A 20,646-nucleotide genomic window follows, 5' to 3' on the forward strand; every position below is an offset into this window, starting at 1 on the left:
TCGGTATCTCTACTCCGTTACAAACCGAGCTCTGGGGGATTTTTATTGGACTTCAAGTTGCATGGTCTCTTGGAGTTGAATTTTTGCAGGTTCAAGTGGATAACTCTGAAGCAGTGAACCTTGTTAATGACCTGAATGCGGAGAGGAGTCGCTTCCCACTGGTTCGCTCATTTGCTGATTTGCGTAATCATTGCTGGGCTACTTAATCGAGAAGGGAATTTGGTGGCAGACAAAATGTCCAAGTTGTCGTCTCCTGGTCAACTCTCTTTGCACATTCACGATCACCCCCCTCAAGAGGTTCATGACTTGCTCCACAAAGGTACTGCTGGATACAAATATTGCAGGAAGGCACCTGTTCAGTCTTAGTCTATAGCTCTTAGCTAACTCTTTTCAATTCAAAAAAAAAATTATCAAATAATAAGAACATTAAAAAAATACTAACTTAAAATATTATAGATCTAAAATGTATTTATTAAATGCATGAACCAATCGACTTTGGTGATAAATGAATTATTTTAATTTTTTGAGGTCTCGGTTCGAGCATCAATAATACAATGAATGTGAACATATAATATCAAATGATTAAGAGTTATTTTTAAACAAATATTATATTGTATTTATTAAAAATGATTAGATAATATAATTTACATAGAATATCTTTATAAAAGGGAATAGCTTATGTTAAAACAAGCCTTTCCATTATGCAGAAAACTCATGCATCTCTTATTTACGAAGAGGTGTAATTGTTGAACCTCTTTAGAGAATTATTAATATCTCTCCATTTCGATAAAATAAAATACAATTATCGAAAATGATATAATATGATTTTGTAGAGAATCTTTTATTATAAAGTGAAAAGCATTTGAAACGACTATTCCTTCTATGAAAAGAATCTTTACATCCCTTATATTTATGTTTGATAAGATAATGACACAATTGTTAGAAATGACTAGACAAGATGATCGCAGAAAGAATCTTTGCTATAAAGGAAAAGAATTTCTACTAAAACGAGTCTTCCCTCTATGCGGAGAACCTCCACATCCTTTATTCCCTAAGGAGTGCAACTATTCAACCTCTGCAGATAACTTTTCTCAGTCATATTTGAAGCATGATCTATATATTTATATTTAGTTGTAATGTTATACTATAGAGAACTTTTTGTTCTAGACCTTAGTGTCACGCCCCCAGAACTTCGACGCCTCACACCGTCGGAATATCAGAGTCAAGGTCTGACGGGTCGTGCGGCCTTAGACGCTTTAGACGCTCCTCGGTCTTCTCGGCGACTAAGTAAGCCTTACCCAAGCTAAGTGAGTGTGCAAACTCACAAAGGTTGGAACCAAGCCCTCAAGGCTTCGGATTGCGGAAGCTTTAGAATGCCGACAAGGTCGGACTATCGTGTGGAAGTGCTAACACGAAGGTGGCTACTCCTGGCCACCGAGCTAGGCAACAAGAACAAAGAACTAAGAACTCAGAAAGAATAGAGCAAATGCCTCAGAGCTTTATTACTCTCTCACAAAGAGAAGAATGGAATTGGGTCATTACAAATGAGGAGGAGAGCTCTCTATTTATAGTTGAGCTCCCTCTCAATCAATGGCCTAGATCATTTTACATCAACGGCTAAGATTTGCCCAATTAATGACAAATCCCCTAAATCAAGGAATTACAACCAAATCATTCCTAATTACATCCATTAGTAGGATTCTTTCCTTCGATAGGTGTTCACACTGGATATGGTAAGATTTTCCCACAATATCTTCCTGATTTTGTTGCCTCTTGCCATATTTACCGAGCTTCTGTGATCATCTTCAGATATGATGCCACTTTCCTTTTCTGCACGGCTAATGTGAACGGGCTCCATAGCATTCTCGAAGCGATGGGCCAAGTCTGGTGGCTTTGGCAAGCCCGATAACTATCTTGAGATTCCCTTTCGGACTCTTGCACCAATGTCTTAGCAAGCCCGATCCTCTGTCTTGAACCTCTCTGTCGGACACTTGCACCAGTGTCTCGGACCCAAGTTCCTAGCCCGTGACACTCTCCCCCACTGAACTTAGCGACGCCCTCGTCGCTGCACTCAATGATCCTGGGCAACACCACTTTGGATACTTTTCCTTGCCTTGGCTTGTTGCGGTCCTCCCATACGATTGCTTGCCTTGGCTTCTGCCGCATGTAACTTCACGATCCCTCGCGCCATACTTCACATCAATCTTGGTTGCTTTTTGACGCCTCCACTTGCTCACGTCCCCTCATAAGGACTCAACCTCCCATAATGGTTGTGCTCGCTTCGGCTCTTGCCGCCAAGTGATGAAACGGGCTAACATGCCCACAAGTGCATCTCTTCCGTAGGAACTCCTTCCTACAAGTCTTGATTTGCCTCGACTTGGACCTCCTTGTCCCTTGCGGCAAAGTCTTGGATCCCATCCAAACTTTGTTCCATCCGCGTTAAGAGTTAGGTCTTGCCCGACCTACACTCACTTAAAGTTGCAAATCAAGCTCACAAGAACACAAGAATAGTGTTGAGATGTACCTTCCCCTCTGATTTAGTTGGCATTTACTCAAAATTTTGCATCAGCCCTTCTTGCTCCATGAAGTCTGACACTCCCCGCATTGAACCCTTGTCATTGCAGTTCTCTACGCCATCATGCATCGGCACTTTCTCACGGCAAAATCCGATGCCCTTCCTCGCATCCTCCCTTCTAACACGAAGGGTGGAGCTCGCTTCCCACCTTTGAAATGGGTGGTGTCTCCACGGTTGCCTTGTTCCTCAACGTCTTGGCTCCCTTCGACTCTTGTCTATGAGTCTTTGAAGGATTGTTCCTTTCTTGAACATCTTCGGCAAGCCCTTGCTTCGACTCCTTGGACATGGACAACTCGGTCTGCCCTTGGCCTCTACATGCTTTGGCAGAAATGAACCGTATTGAGCCAATCCTCAGTGCCCCTTCGATCATTGGTGTGTCATCTTCTCCGGATAACTCGATCCTGGGCTCATCCATCACCTTGGATGACTCGGCTCCCCTTGGGTAATCTTGCAACACTATTGGCACCTCAAGTTTGCGCCCCTTCGCTTGCTCGACTCTTACCCTCGGCTTAGCATCTGTGTCACTTGAACTAGTGAACACATCATTACCAGATCCACCGTCTGGTTCATCATTGAGTGGACTTTCCCTACCACTCGAGGAACAACATTCCTCATCCTTCGACTTGCCTTCATTGCGGGATCGCTTGCCGCCACCCTCGGCTTTGGGTTTTGCTTTGGAAGTCTTCTTCTTGACTCCAAACTCCTTGATGGACTCGGCGGTTGTCAAGGCTTTAGACAGCCCCTTGACTTCCCTTCGCTCCAACACTTTCTGTGCCCACGGCTTTAACCCGAACATGAAGGTGAAGAATCCCTCTTCTTCAGTCAAACTTGGGACTTTGAGCATGAGTCTTCTGAATCGGCTCACATACTCCTTCAGTGTCCCCTTATGCCTGAGGCGCCTCAACTTGGACCACGCCTCCATCCTGGAATATTGTGAGCGAACTTGCTCACTTTGCACCCTCGGCTTGACGGCTTTATTGCTTGCTATCGCACCGGGTCTTTCCTTGTGCTCGACTGCTTTGACACCCGCAGTCTTGTCACGTCGCGATCTTGGGCGGACTACTTGACAACTTGTAGTCGCTCCACGCTTACCCCTTGATTTGGCTACTTTGGAACATGTAGCCTCGTCAAGTTTTGCCCCTGACTTGACTATATCATTTGCAACCGCATCTGGCTTCTTTCTCGGCTTGACCGCCTCATCTTTGACAACCTTGCCTCATCTTGATCCTTGCTTGGCCGCATTGATCCCATCAATCGGACCAAGTATTTCCTTTGACTTGGCAGCTTTACTCGTGCCTCCGCCAACTCTTGCTACTTCTCCTTCTCCCATCATCCTCATGATGGTTGTAAGGCGACGCTTCTCGGGACATCCTCTTATCAAGTGAGGACCATCACAGAAGTAGCATTTCAGCTTTTCCTTGCTCGCCTTCTTCTTTTCCCCGGACTTGGCCTTGCCATTCTTTCCCGATGACTTTCCTTGGCCGCGAACAGTCGTTGGCTCAACTTGGCCACTCGAAGAGCTTTCTATACAATCTCCCTGCTGCACCATTTCCCGGTCTCCCCCATTGTTGCCACTATCCCTGGGCATGGGCCTGGACGACACATCGCTCTTTGGCTTGACATCTGCAAGCTCAGTCGGCGTTCCGGCTACAGCTATGGCTTCCGAAAATCTCTGGGCATAACCTTGCTCTCCCCCGAGCATCGCCCCTGGTCTAAGTCCTTCCAAGAAGGTCTTGAGCGCACCCCATTCACTCATTGCTCCCTTGCATATTAGCAGCTCCCTCTTGAGCTCATCCACCTCGCTTCTCAAAGCCACTACCTCGGCTTCTTGGGCATTTCTCCCTCGAACCGTCTCCAACTCGTCAAGAACTCGTTGCGTCTCGACCTTGAATCTGCCCTCCATGGACTCTAATCGATCAAGGCGGGATTCCACAACACCTTGGGTCTGCTTGGCCTCATCTTCGGCTTGTTCAAGTCTCCCGACCCTTTGTTCCCACGAAGTTGAGATCTCCTCCAACTTGATGAACCTTTGCGTGTGGAAAGCCAAACCTTCCATCAAATAGGCCCATTTCTCGTCGATCGTCAGTTCTTCTTGTTCCTCGTGAAGACTTTCCTCGTCTTCATGAGAGAACGTGTCTCGCTCGGACATGCCTTCGGCGTCACCCTTGAGCCTCTCTACCTCGAGAACCGGCTCCTCTTGGTGTGTTATAGTTGCCTCGAACATTCTTTGCGAACTCGTCATGGAATCCTCATGCTTGGACACCGACGATGCTCTTGAGCCCAATTGACTCTCTTCCTGTTTCCCACCATGGCACTCCTTGCCTTTGCGTGCGGAAACTCCTCTTTTCTTGTGCCCCATTCAATTATCAAAGTAAATTGATTGAAAGTAAGTAAAACAAACTTACCCGACTCGCACCTTCCACCAAAACACGGTTGAAACGATCGTTGCTTGCCCACAACGACTCGCTCTGATACCACTTGTCACGCCCCCAGAACTTCGACGCCTCACACCGTCAGAATATCAGAGTCAAGGTCTGACGGGTCGTGCGACCTTAGACGCTTTAGACGCTCCTCGGTCTTCTCGGCGACTAAGTAAGCCTTACCCAAGCTAAGTGAGTGTGCAAACTCACAAAGGTTGGAACCAAGCCCTCAAGGCTTCGGATTGCGGAAGCTTTAGAATGCCGACAAGGTCGGACTATCGTGTGGAAGTGCTAACACGAAGGTGGCTACTCCTGGCCACCGAGCTAGGCAACAAGAACAAAGAACTAAGAACTCAGAAAGAATAGAGCAAATGCCTCAGAGCTTTATTACTCTCTCACAAAGAGAAGAATGGAATTGGGTCATTACAAATGAGGAGGAGAGCTCTCTATTTATAGTTGAGCTCCCTCTCAATCAATGGCCTAGATCATTTTACATTAACGGCTAAGATTTGCCCAATTAATGACAAATCCCCTAAATCAAGGAATTACAACCAAATCCTTCCTAATTACATCCATTAGTAGGATTCTTTCATTGGATAGGTGTTCACACTGGATATGGTAAGATTTTCCCACAATATCTTCCTGATTTTGTTGCCTCTTGCCATATTTACCGAGCTTCTGTGATCATCTTCAGATATGATGCCACTTTCCTTTTCTGCACGGCTAATGTGAACGGGCTCCATAGCATTCTCCAAGCGATGGGCCAAGTCTGGTGGCTTTGGCAAGCCCGATAATTATCTTGAGATTCCCTTTCGGACTCTTGCACCAATGTCTTAGCAAGCCCGATCCTCTGTCTTAAACCTCTCTGTCGGACACTTGCACCAGTGTCTCGGACCCAAGTTCCTAGCCCGTGACATTAGTCATTCACTTCTTTATTTGTGACATTTAAGATATTTTTATTTGATCTCTCAAATAATATATTATCTGAGATTTTATGATGGATTATTGTAAATTGTATTAAGGATTTCTAACACATTTGTAAATTGTATTAAGGATTTCATACACATTTGTTTAATTTATTAGGATTTTTAATTGGTTTCAATTTTCACGTGTATATTTAAAAATGTTTGATTGTATAGGTATACCTTGAAACTTTTGGATCATTATGAATACTTAATATTACGAAATACTTTTTTTTCAATAAAAAAAACCCACAAACATTGTATACAAAAATATTTTTTCAAGTACAATGTAAATGATGTTATTATATGTAATATTTTGAAGGAAGTCTCTACGATGAATCTAATTGAGACAACCTACGCCTTAGGTATACAATTGGTTCACATGAAAAGATAATTCTTATATTCACAAGCCCTAAATATCTCAAATTCTATTATAAAAAATGTTATAATAATAAAGATTAAACCCTGAACCACTAATTATTAATGAAAACATAGTAGTTTTAGGATTCAGAAGACGCTTTCTATATGAAATGTCTTTCAAGAATTAGTCCACCTCAGCAAAATACGTTTTTTCACAAAAATATATTTGTTAAGGACATATGTATGATCTTATATTATGGAGGTAAACTTTTAAAACGTTAGGAGGGACAAACTTATAAAATTTCAAAAATAGAAATATATTATCAATTAAAAATAAATAAAAAATATCTAAAATATATGTTAATTTAATTTTTTTAAACAAAACAAATGTTCCACCTATCCTCTTTAATATATCCTTAATTTTTGTCACGTTTCGCCATGCCTACCGTAAACGTTTTTCATAAAAAAACATTCTGATTAAAAGATTGTTAATTTAAAAATTAATAGTAATATATATTTTTAAGAACCAAATATCCTTTAGGTATACCGTATACTTAGTCAAAAAGACAAGTCTTTTGTAGTTATATTTTCCTTATATATCATACGAAAAGCTTAATAAAAAAAATGCATGCTCAAATTATAGTTAAAATTAACTTTTGATGTTTAAAATTAGTTTTGTTAAAAATAGATGTTTAATATTGATTTTGTTATATTTTTAGGTATATATCGTTAAAATAATCGTTAAGTGACAAATATTACGTTTATATATTTTTTAAAATAAAATATTATTTAAAAATATTTTAAAAAAATCTAAACGTGACGCATATTACCTAACGATTTTTTTACGACATGAAACGTTTGAAAACTTAACAGAAAACGTTAGAAATCTATTTTTAACTTAAACAACTTTAAACACTAAAAATTATTTTTTAGTATAATTTGAGCTTTTAGTTTTACATTAAACCTATAAAATGAAAACCTTTAAAATTTCTCAGTCTCACTACACATCCTCGCCGCCAAGCGAGTCTGTCCTCCTTTTCCAGTCCCTCACCCAAGCCCTCTCTTGTTTACTGACCAAGAAATTAAACAAGGTAATGTTCGAAACCCTAATCTTACGTAAAGATTTGTTTTTCCTACTTGATTCGCGAGATTTTGAGTTATTTGCGTTCCGCCTTCATTTTTTTTTTGTTTTCGATCCTACTGCTTTTTATCCTGTCTCTTTCTGTTTACTTCGTTGAGAAAGGATATTTTTGTCTAAAGCTACCGGTATCGTCGCTATTTTCAAAAGCTGTCATTTGCGGCTTCCATCGGCTGCTATTGAGGTCGCTGCCTTGAAAAAGCGGCGGCGTCACCCCTTAACTGTTGCCTGTTAGGTTTAGGGTCTAGGGTTTATTATTAAAATATATTTTTATTAAACTTGAAAAACTGAAGAATTCAAGGCACGAAAGTAACAGATGTTGTTATACATGATTCTCTTCTGATGCTAATGTCAATTTATGCAATGAAAAGTGCGATACCCCTTTACTATTGCTAGTTAGTCTCTTTATGAAATGATATCTGATATTGCTATAATTATTTTTCGATTAGGAGATTGTATTTTTTTTAAGAACTAAATTGAGAACAAGATGAGATTGTAGGATACCCCTTAGCTATTACTGAATATTCTCGTCATGTAATGATATCTGATATTGCTATTGTTATTTTTTAGGAGAATGTATCTTTTTCATTATTAAATTGAGAAAAAGAAGAGATTGGAGGATACCCCTTAGCTATTGCTTATTATTCTCTTCAGTTTTCATTTAATAATTTCTGAGGTTGCTATTGTTATTTTCTGTTCTGAAAATTGTATTTTCCTTTTACTTAATTTGAAAACAAGATGAGATTACATAAACCCCTTAGCTATTACTAATTAGTCCCATCATGTAATGACTGCTATTTCTATTTTCTTCTTTGGAAATTGTACCTTTTAGTTAATTTGAGAACAAGATGAGATTAGAGAAGTGCTGGTTTTGTTCCTCCACTGTATATCCGGGGCATGGTATTCAATTTGTTCGCAATGATGCGAAGGTAAGAGTTTCTCTCTTAGTTTTACATTTATATTCAAAGTTTATTGCTTTGCCTCTATTTATTTCTTACCATATCGGCTTATAATGGCTACATGTGATTTGATGCTATGGAATCAGCATCTATTTAGTTTGTTGACACTGAAGGATGTTACCTTTCTGTCTCTCATTCAGTTTTAGTTACTATTGCTGCAGTGCGTGTATGTCTGCATCCTAAAATATGATGTCTGCAACTATACGTATTCGCTTGTGGAGATCTATCATATGTGCGGTTTTCAGAAAAGTTTAGCTTTGTCAATGTCATGACAGATTAAAGGCGTCAACTAAAATAATTTATACTACTATGTTCGTTACTCCATGTCATTCTTTCTGTTTGGTGGACTGCTTTTAATTTCTGATGGTCCAAACTTTTGCAGGTTTTCCGTTTCTGCAGATCCAAATGTCACAAGAACTTCAAGATGAAAAGGAATCCTCGTAAAGTAAAATGGACCAAGGCCTATAGGCGTTTGCATGGAAAGGACATGACACAGGTGATAGGCCTATGGCATCAATATTGGTACCCGCTGTTGCATTAGTACAATGCTTAGACCAAAACACTGAATGATGATATCTGTTTCTTTTCTTTTTAACCAGGATTCAACATTTGAGTTTGAGAGGAAGCGTAATAGGCCGGAGAGATATGATAGAAACCTTGCAGAGAATACTCTTAAGGCCATCAAAAAGATCGATAAAATCAGATCAGATAGGGCATCTGACCACATCAAAAACAGGTAGGATTGCACTTCTGTTTACCATTGGAAGTATTATAGCATGCACTTTGCTAAATAACCATCCATTTTGAATCATTTTCCAGACTTAAGTCGGGCAAAGTCCAAAGGCAGAAAGAAGCAAGGAAGCAATTGGAGCAAGAAATTCACTTGGTCAAAGCTCCACTCGCTATTGCACAAGACTCATCTCTTCGTCTTCAAAAAATCAAAGTCAAAGTGTCCCAAGCACAGACAGAGGAGAATCAGCCCATGGAAGAGTGATTCCGATTCTGTTCTTCCTCAGCTTGGTATATTTATCTGCCACCGTAATGTCATGCATGAAACTTGTAGCGAAAGTATCAAGAGTCTTGTGCTGTCCAATGGCTCAGAATTTTGAATGGCATAGTTAAATGTTATTGTTTTGAATGTTCCTAATCATGGAAAGCTCATTAAGAACAAAATGTTATGTTTGTTTTTCCATTTTAAATGTGGTGTTACATGCATTTAATAAAGTAATAGAGACCTATGTAGACTTGGGATATCTACACTTGGTGTCTTCCTCCAATTGAATTGTTATATGCATTGAAAGTATTATAATCAGTGATGCCAGTCTAGCAAACTTGTAGTGGTTGTGTTTTGGATATAAGTGGAGACATGGTTTTGTTTCGTTTTGTTTTTTTAGATGATATAATGTGTGTTAAGCATGTTAGCATTGGTCTTAATTAATTAATTACATTTAGAGTTACAAATTATGAAAAATATTAAAAACATTAAAAAATAATTAAATTGTCAATAATAATAATAATATGATGATGCTAAGCGTTAAAAGTATATGTAAGATTATTTTTTAACATGTAAAAGTTAAATAAATTTAAAATATTTTACACGTGAAAAAATAATATGAACATCTATTTTTCTCTTTAAATTGAACCAAAACAATAAATTAGATAAAAATATATTATTAATCATGACATGACAAACAAATAGATATACTCTGTTGAAATACAGTAATAATAATATATAACACATGAAAAATATTACAGATGAAATGGTGATGATAATTGGCAACATTTGTCTATTCATATATTTCCTTGGTCCTTCTGCATGCCTTTGATTGAAGTTCATATTTTATCTAAATTCAGTGGGGAAAAACTTTTAATTAGCTTTATAGATTGTTAGTTTGCTAAAATGATTTGGTTGGATGGTTTAGTTAGACAAATAGTATTTCTTTATTTATTTATTCTCGAGTAAAATAGTCACTTTCAAAACTGAATAAAATTAGCAAACAAAACCATCTTTTTAGAAAGTGTAAATATACATTTTAGATATCTGAATTTGGTATTTTTTTGGGTTTAATTAGGGTAAATTTGGTATAGTTTTTGAAAAGTGATTTTTTTTAAAGAGATATAGAAATGAACTTCGAATTAAATCAATAACAAAGCTCCGAGTTTTGTGGAATTTTGCTAGGGTTTCCATGTCTCAAACTTTGCAGCCGACGCTTCTGCCGGATCCTCTTCCCCCTGATGGTTCCCTGAACCAAGCCTCTCCTCCTGTGATCTTTTCTACTGCCAACTAGATTCAACATAATGAAAGTATAGATTCATAACAACCCATAGTCCCAACAACTACCCTATTCATGATCTGGAATTAGCCGCAGTGGTATTCACTTTGAAGATTTGGAGGCACTACCTATTCGGAGAGAAGTGCTACATCTTCACCGACCATAAGAGTTTAAAGTATCTGTACTCCCCAAAAGAGCTAAATTTGAGGCATCGACAGTAGTTAAAATTGTTTAAGGATTATGACTACGTGATCGACTACCATCAGGGTAAAGCAAATATAGTAGTCGACAGTTTGAGCAGGAAGACTGTATCTGATCTTCAAGCTATGTTTGTACGCTTGAGTTTGACTATCAATGGAGGACTACTAGCGAAATTGCGAGTGGAACCCGAGTTAGTTAAGAAAGTCAGAGAACTTCAGAGTACTAACACCCGATTAATGTGCAAGGTGGAGCAAGCCCGTCAAGGTGAGACACCTGGTTTTGAATTAAATGACATGAATGTATTGTACTATTAGGGACATTTGTGTGTTTCGCCAGTCATTGAATTGCGAGCCAAGATTTTGGGCGAGGCATATTGTGGTTCGTTTTCTGTTCACCTGGGAGGAAACAAGATGTATCAAGACCTTCGACAGTTATACGGTGGCCAAACATGAAAAAAGAAATATTCGAGTTTGTGTCCAGATGCTTAGCGTGCCAACAAGTGAAAGCGAAACATCAGGTTTCATTAGGGTTACTCCAGCCCATCCTGATTCCGCAGTGGAAGTGGGATAGGGTAACCATGGATTTCGTGACGAGATTTCCTATGACATGAAGGAAGCACGATGCTACTTGGGTGGTGGTTGACCGTTTGACCAAGTATGCTCATTTCTTAACTGTTTGTATGGACTTCACCCTAGAGAGGTTGGCTAGGCTACATATTCAGAAAATAGTGAGGTTATATGGGGTTCAGGCATCGATCATCTCCGACCGATACCCACACTTTACGTCAAGGTTCTAGAAGGTATTTTATGAAGCTTTGGGAACCCGACTGCATTTTAGTACCGCTTTCCACCCACAAATCGATGGCCAGTCTGAGCGTGTGATCTAGATCTTGGAAGATATGTTCTAATGTTGTGTGATTGATCTGGACGGTAGTTGGGAGGACCATCTTCCGTTGGTTGAGTTCACCTACAACAACAACCACCAGTCAAGCATCCAAATGACGCCTTATGAGGCCTTGAATGGGAGGAAATGCAGGACACCCTTGTGTTGGACATAACTCAATGATAGTAAGCTAGTTGGGCCTGATTTGATCTGTGAGACAGAAGAAAAGGTTTGCCTGATTCAAGGACGATTGAAAGAGGCCTTCGATCGACAAAGATCGAATGCAAACTTGAAGTGAAAAAACATATAGTTTGAGGTCGGTGATAAGGTTTTTCTTAAAGTATTAACGTGGAAAAGAGTACTACAGTTTGGCCGAAAAGGGAAACTAGCTCCGCGTTTTGTTGGACCTTATGAGATTCTCGATCAGATCAGACTTGTAGCCTACCGTCTGCCTTTGCCGTCGTAGATGGAGCGCATCCACAATATTTTTCATGTATCGATGCTTATGAGATATCGTTTAGAACCATCCCACGTTATTACTTTGGAATATATCAAGGTAAGTCAACATATGACTTATGAGGAAAAACCAATACAGATCTTATATCGAGAGGTTAAAGACTTGAGGAACAAGCATATTCCCTTGGTGAAGGTTCTATGGAGAAACCATGGGGGTCGAAGAAGCTACATGGGAGACCGAAGAGGACATGCGACTCCAGTTTCTGTATCTATTCTTCTCATGTAAATTTTGAGGATGAATTTTTTTCTTAGGATGAGAGAGTTGTAACACCCCGAAATACGGATTAAGAGTTTTGGGTTTATTTGTTTGGGCCTATGAATGATTTTACCTTAGTATATGAATCTTTGGACCCAAATGGATTTTGATTTGGACTTGGGATGAACCCAACTAGCTATTAAAAGGGATGCTTTTAATCATGGACCAAGGGAGGAAGTACTAGGTGAGCGATTATCCCAAAATTTTCAAACAAAGGCTGAATCTCATTTAATAGGGATGATATCACGTCTGTTATCCCTTTTCTTTTTCCTCACATTTAATTGTCTTCTTCTTCTATTCCACCTTCTTCTCCTTCAAGAAATCAAGAAAGGTTGAATATTTAAGAAAACCAAGAATCCTTTGTGAATTCTAAGTGAAAGAGCAAGGGGAGAGTTCAAAAGCTAGAGGCAATGAAAAGGCTAGTCCTTGGGGTGATTTGAGGACGTTTTTCAGTCACCTAGCTTCAAGGTAACACGATTCTAACTTGTCCATACCACATGTAGTTCATTAAATGTGCATAAATGGTATGGTTTAGTTCATGAAACATGCTAGATTAATTTCCATGGTAAGATTCGTATTTGTGTGTTGCAAGCATGAAAGTTAGTACATTTTGACCTCTAAGACACTAAATAAGGCGTTAAATATGTTTGCTAGCCTTAGGGGAAATTATTAGGTTGATTTTTGGGTGTTTTCTGAGCTTAAGTAAGTCATTCCTAGAAAAAGGATTGATCCCTTTGGTCGAGGGATCGATCTTAAAGTTTCTGTCCAGCAAAGGATTGATCCCTTTTCAAAAGGATCAATCCCTCAGGAAAAATGATCGATCCCTCGAGCAAAAGGATCGATCCCAAACTTTTTGTTGTGCCTAAGATCGATCTCTTTTCAAAAGGATCGATCCCTTCGTTGTTTCACCGATGGTAAAAGGGTAGACTTTCATTTAATAGAGGTCTAAGTGTTATGAAATGTTGTATTGGCCTCAACATGTTTGAATGAGTTCAGTTTGTCCGTTGATTGATTTATCCAATTACTTAAACCCTAAATTTGAAAACTAATGATAATGATCAAGCTCGACTAATAACGCTATGAAATAAAATGACATAAAACTAGTATTGTTTGATACTCGAGGAAACGATGAGGACACTCGAGTCACTTAACAACGTGAGCATTACGTGTGTAAAATATCCGGATATATCCAATCTAGTGCTTGGGCACTTAAAATGCTAGTTGATGTTGTGTTGATGCTACGTGACCCGGGCACATCCCGAGTACTCTTGAGGAGTAGGCTAGTCGAGCAAGTGTCGATGCTTCGTGACATGGACTTGACCAGAGTGTTAAGGAGACACTGATGGTGTGTGACCCAGGTCTTCCTTAAGTGTTGTAAGTAAAAGTGGTGTGAGTTTCGTGATGGTATGTGACCCCGAACTACATTATGATACTTACCGTTTCCTGGAGTTTTGTATTTCTCATGACTATATTGTATCGTGCTTATTTATTAGATGCATGTAGTATAACATGGTTATTTTTTGTGGCACTGAGCTTGTGAGCTCATCGTATGGAATGTGTTACCGTGCGTAGGTCAGTAGGTGTCAGTTGAGGAGCTTTTCGCCAGGCTTGGATTCTAGACTCGACTTCTTCAGAGTACGTTTCGAGAGTTTTAGAGGGCATGTACTTTCATAGACCCTTATTTGTATCTTGAGTCGTAAACTCTGTATTTTAAATTAATGATATATTTTGGAGACTTATGTCTGGAGCTTCCATGTATTAAACACTTATATTTTGTATTTGTCTGGTAATTAAATTTTATGGATGGTACCTTCATGAAACGTTTTTTTTAAATGGTTAGTCACTCACGTGGTTCCGTGTAACATCGAAATTTGATGACATTCGGGTCGAATTGGATTAGGATGTTACAAAGTTGATTCCGGCATTGGCAAGAGAAGTAAATCTAAACCCTTCTTCCATTGGAGCCAATGCTTGCAACTTAGACCACCAGTTGACTGCCGGATCGCGGCCTGTCTCGTTCCAGTCCACGGGGATTAGGAACCACTCGATTCCGACTCGGCCAATATTAGTCTTTGCGTCACCACAAATAACGATGGTGTCACAGTCTCGCGTCGAGCCCTTCACCAGGCCTTTTCTGCACCAGATGGAAGCAAGTGTACTAAATGCTGGAGGGGAGTCGATCACAGAAAGGCAAATAAATGGTATATCAGGGGATGGAGAAGAGTTGGATGTTACATTGAAGCTTTGAAGGGGTCTCTTTCTTTACGTTTAGACAATGATATTTTTTTTTTTTTAATGTGTTTGTGTGTGTTTAGGTTTTATTTTCTTTATATTCTTCATGCATGTTTAGACAATGATAATTTTTTACTGTTTTAATTTACCTTTATTATGTTTAAACAAACAAACGCCCTTTTTGCAGACAAAAAGCGTTGCTGAATTATCATATTTGAATTGATAAATTCTTCTGAGTTTAAAAGGTAAAAGTAATCAGACTGAAAAAATAATATAGGTATTTGATAACTTCAACTATACCAGTGTTCCATTGTATTAAGCTTATCCTCTTTTGATTTATAAGTTCAAAAGCAACACAAATAAAAAATAAACTTGGCATTTAATTACTTCTTCGCTTTGTTGCATACAGAAAGTGGGTAGGCTGTTAGATTCGAATTTGTAAGTTACAATAAGTTTAAAATTAATGTAATCTAGGTATTTGATATACACGTGTTGCAGACAAAAACAACCGGTAAGCTATCAGATTTAAATTAATAAGATTTTTGGATCTCTGGAAATATCACTTTCCACTTATATCCCAGCAAACTCCTTTGAAAGAATTTATCGGAGAGTATATGTTCTCGACAAGACTTTTGATAAATCTGGAGTTTTTTCATGATCAAATCTGTCAATAGACCGTTACATTTATATATATCGTTGACTAATATATAGTAATCATGATCTTAGACCTAACGAAAACATACAAAGATAATTATTTTATATCTTTTATGAACAAACGAAAGGGGAGACCTTTTATAGAGGATTGTTTTTTGGAATTGAAATCATATTTTCCTTCTGACTTCTCTGAACAATGCCTTTATACTATCAAATAACGATCGATTCATCAACAATTATAACACTCCGTCCGAATCAGGACGATGAACCATTATCAATTGATACAACCATCTTATTTTCATCAATAATTGGTGTAGTGAGCGTGAACATACCTCATACCTAAAGAACTAGTCATGAGAGATCCCCAAGAGCCATCCTAGGCTAACTAGTCTAACCCGCTATCTTCGTCTCAAAATCCATCCGATGTATCCAAATCTTCTAACCGACAACAATATAATGCGCACAACCCGACATAATACGTGTTGCATCAAGTTTAATATGACGCCTACAACTAATCTAGTCACCATTATCCCTTGCAACATTACTAGCTAGCAGTATGCATACACACATGACCAAAGCCTCCCATAACTCAACAACCTGCAAGCTGAACATAGAAACCTACAAGCACAGTTTTAAGCCTCCCAAGAGACCCATCTACAACTTCAGTAACAAAACTAGCAGCAACAAGAATTGATTCAGAAATCTCTCCAGGAAGTTATAATTTTTCAACATCAGGGCTAGACGTAGGGAGAGGAAGATGAAGCAGTCTCTAATGCTGAGAAGGCGTCAAACAAGAGAAAGCAATTGCTCGTATGACTTCCCCAGAAGACAAGGTGAACCTCACTCTAGATAATCAAGGGAGAAACCACATGTTATACATACCCCAGGTTCTCAACCCCTTGAACCCAAAGAACAAGAATGGAAGAACCAAATGAAGATTTTACAAAGGCTGATTGAAGATTTGCAAATGATAGGAAACCTTGAAAGTAGTTGGGACGAGGATGAGTTATAAAGGAGACCTATAAAAAGACTAGGGACCCATGAAATACGCCTATCCCTGTATAAATACTACATCCACGTCATGGGTTAAAATGAAAAGTGTGCCAACCACTCTTCAAAGGTGAGCTAAAAATTGATACGAGTAGTTACTCTTAGGGTGTGTTTGGTTCACGAAATGTAAGATTATCAGTGAGAATAAAATATTACTAGGGAATAGGATTACTTGAAATGTTGTATTTTGTGTTTGGTTGGTTTAACATGAATGTAAGATTACCGTGTTTGGTTAAAGGAATAAAAGATTATTAGAATGTATATTTGACCAAATTGTCCTTATTATATATTTGTTTTTTTAACAAGTTGAAAAATATTTATATATTTTCTTTAAAAAATTTAAATTCATAAAATTTATATAATTTTTTTTACAAAATTGAAAATATAAAAAGGTTTAATGAAAGGGTAAAATTTTATTTTAACCCCTGAACTTCATATAAAATTTTAATTATAGATTTTTTTTGTAAATCTAAAATAGTTTAAGGATAAATTTGTAATTTAACCTTCGTATAATTTTTATTATTCAATGACAGAATAATGATATTTTTGTAAGAAATTTTTTTAAGTGCATTTTAGTCCAAAACGTTGGTAATCCAACAATACCTAAGGAAAGTGGGGTAATGACATTCCCAGTAATATACCCCAAAAAATCAACTATTGGTAATGTAAGATTACTGGGAATGACAATCCCGGCCAACCAAACGGGGGAATGTGAATTCCAATTCTATGAGAATCTCACATTCCCCCAACCAAACACATCCTTAGGGTTGATAGTATAAGACTTTAAGTAGTTGTTACACATATTTATGGGCTAATTCCTAGCAAGTTGTCTATCATTCGAGAGGCTCATTCCTCAACATAGTCCAAAAGCCTGGAGAGCCATTAAGGAAGTATACAAAGGTTCTCCACATCCACCATTATGTTCGTGACTCGTCATACGAGTGGATAGTATCCGCGTACATATCGGGGCTCCACCAAATGATAATGGGTAAAATCACATTTAGTCATTGTACTTTAGGATATTTATAAGATTAGTCCCTAAGCTTCAACTATAAATACCCTAACCCATTTAGCTTCAAAAATCATTTCTTTCTCCCAATACTAGAGAGATTTCTTGTGAGTAGCATGGTTTTTAGAACCGGATCGGTTAGCGAACCGGCCATGCTATCGCTTCACTGGTTCAACCGATCGAACCGGTCTGACCGGTCGGAAGAACTGGACGACATCATAATTATTTAAAAAATTAAATAAAAATACAAAAAAATATTTAATAAAAAATAATTTTTATATTACAAGTCATATTCAAAACAAGTCATAACATATATAAGTTAAAAACCATAAAATCAAGTGAAACAAAATGATTCAAATTAACTACAACATAATATTTAAGGTAAAACATATTAAATAATAAATATAATTATAATTAAAAAATAAATTTGGGGCTAAAAAAATCATAACAAAATGATATTGTTTGGTTTAATTTTTTTAAAAAAAAAACAATCCCACATGGCTAAGAAACATAGAAGAGCATCCTAAAAGTCTAAAGAGAAAATATGAGAACAAAACAATCCCACGTGGCTAAGAAACATAGAAGAGCATCCCAACTAACTTCTATAAATAATAGAGGTAATTTGGCATTCAAAATCATAGAGCCTTTTGGTGAGCATTGAGTGAACTATTCTTTCACTTCAATCAAGCTCGAATTTTAGGCTTCAATCGAGCTTCTAATTTTTTTTAGTTCAAGCCTTTTCGAGTTCAAGTTTCAATATTATATTTCAAGTTTGAGTTGAACTTGATAATTTTTAGCTCATGAGTTTGAGTCGAGTTGAACTTACTTTTAAAGTTTTCAAGTTCGAGTCGAGCTCAGCAATACTCGAGTTCGACTTGGCTCGTTTAACAAACGACGTCGTTTGGTTTATTTATTTTTTTTTAAAAAAACAAAATTGGCGGTTTTTTTTTTCCGATTTTTTCCGGTTTTCAGCCGGTCCGGTTCGAACGATTTAGCGGTTCCAGCCGGTTCACTAGTAGCGGTTCAACCGGTGTAGATTGAACCGAACTAGGCAGCAGTTCCCGGTTGAACCGGTCGGTCCGGTCCGATTTTTAAAACACTAGTGAGTAGTGAGTGTTTTGTAAACACCTGTAAATTATCTCTCTATAGTAAAAGATCTGCAACAGTCCGGAGATGTAGGCATAATTGGCTGAACTCCGTTATCAATTTCGGGTATTTTTTTTCGCTTTTATTTTGCATTCTCACTAATCTGGTTATAGGGAAAATACTCGTTCGTGTTTTATTTCCCAATAACTGGTAATTAAAGCTTTTGATTATGAATTTTATCAATTTTTTACGAGGTTACTATTTATTACTATTAATGTGAATAGTGAATTTTGTGAATAGTAAAAATTTTGTCGGCGATACGAGTCTGTCGACGGAGGTGTTATAATACACGGTGGTTCACGGAAATTGTCAGAAACGATCCAAACGAAGCCAGATTCGAGTGGGAGCGATGGCTACAGACGAAGGGAAGGTGAAAATTGAAAAGTTCGATGGTGTGGACTTTGGCTTTTGAAATATGTAGATTGAAGATTTTCTATACCAGAAAAATCTATATCAAACACTCTCTCAGGAAAGCAACCAGAGGGCATGAAGAATGAAGACTGAGCTTTTCTTGACAGACAAGCCCTCGGAGTTATCTGACTGACATTATCCCGCAATGTTGCTTTCAACATAGCAAAGGAAAAGACCACGGCGGGTCTTATAGCGGCTCTCTCCAGTATGTATGAGAAGCCATCGGCCTCAAACAAAGTTCACTTAATGAGGCGATTATTCAATTTGCGGATGGTGGAAAAGGCATCAATGACTCAACACCTAAATGAACTCAACAGAATCACAACCTAGTTGAGTTTTGTGGAAATTGAATTCGATGATGAAGTTCGAGCTTTAATTCTCTTATCATTTCTACCGGACAATTGGAATGCTACTGTTACAGCAGTCAGCAGCTCGTTGGGAAACAACAAATTAAAATTCGACGATGTTCGGGATCTGGTATTGAGTGAATAAATTCGACGGAGAGAATCGGGTGAAGCATCAACCTCCTCAGCCTTGCACACAGAGTCTAGAGGGATAACTTCAGAAAGAAACTTAAATCGTGGCAGATATAAATCCAGAACGGGAAAATCAAGAATGGGAAAGAAATATTTTACCTCTTATAATTGTGGCAAGAAGGGTCACTTTAAAAGAGATTGCCGAGCATTGAAGAAAGATATCGACGCACATGAATCTGCCAACATGACAGATGAGACAGGTGATGCCATGATTCTAAGCGTTAACAGTCTGATTGAATCATGGATCTTGGATTCAGGGGCATCTTTCCACCCCACCTCATGCCAAGAAATCATGGAGAACTATGTCAATGGTTATTTTGGGAAGGTTCATCTAGTTGATGATGAAACCTTGAAGATTGCCGGAAAAGGAGACATCTGATTAAAGCTGCCAAACCTGACCACCTGGACGCTGAAAGGAGTGAGACATATTCCTGGCCTCAAAAGAAATTTGATTTCTGTAGGAAAGCTTGATGGAGAAGGTTATAGTACAACCTTTTCAGGCTGTGAATGAAAGATTAGCAAAGGAGCACTCGTCATTGCTCGTAGTAAGAAGACTGATACTCTCTATATAACCTCAAACTTAGATAATATCATTGCAGTAGCAGATGCTGATGGAAAATCAAACCTATGGCACCAAAGGCTTGGCCATATGAGCGAGAAAGGGATGAAGACACTTTTGTCAAAAGGGAAACTGCCGGATCTAAAGAATGTAGATGTCGGACTATGCGAGGATTGCATCTTCAACAAACAAAAGAAAAGCAGTTTTGCAAAGATCGGCAAGACACCTAAGGCTGAAAAGTTAGAGTATGGGGACCATCTCCAGTTCTATCTCTTGCAGGCTCACTATATTATGTCACATTCATCGATGATTCTACAAGGAATGTGTGGGTTTATTTTCTGAAGAAGAAATCAAAAGTCTTTGATACATTCAGAAAATGAAAGGCCATGGTGGAAAGTGAGACTGGTTTAAAAGTCAAGCGGTTGAGGTCTGACAATGGAGGAGAGTACATGAACAGTAGATTCAGAGATTTATGCGCAAACAATGGGATCAAGATGGAGACAACAG

The 20,646-nt window shown here is 38.3% G+C and overlaps 1 protein-coding gene across 1 annotated transcript; it reads left to right on the plus strand.

Moving 5' to 3' along the window:
- Window positions 1–7,313: 7,313 nt before the first annotated feature.
- LOC120201778 (probable ribosome biogenesis protein RLP24) lies at window positions 7,314–9,669 on the plus strand. Its single transcript, XM_039202319.1, has 5 exons — window positions 7,314–7,408; window positions 8,288–8,384; window positions 8,797–8,910; window positions 9,014–9,150; window positions 9,234–9,669. Exons 2-5 carry the CDS (start codon window positions 8,304–8,306, stop codon window positions 9,406–9,408), a joined length of 507 nt encoding a protein of 168 aa, XP_039058250.1. The 5' UTR covers window positions 7,314–7,408; window positions 8,288–8,303; the 3' UTR covers window positions 9,409–9,669.
- The last annotated feature ends 10,977 nt before the right edge of the window (window positions 9,670–20,646 follow it).

The sequence above is a fragment of the Hibiscus syriacus genome, unplaced genomic scaffold (assembly GCF_006381635.1).
Source record: "Hibiscus syriacus cultivar Baekdansim isolate YM2019G1 unplaced genomic scaffold, ASM638163v2 tig00008013_pilon, whole genome shotgun sequence".
Lineage (NCBI taxonomy): Eukaryota > Viridiplantae > Streptophyta > Magnoliopsida > Malvales > Malvaceae > Hibiscus > Hibiscus syriacus.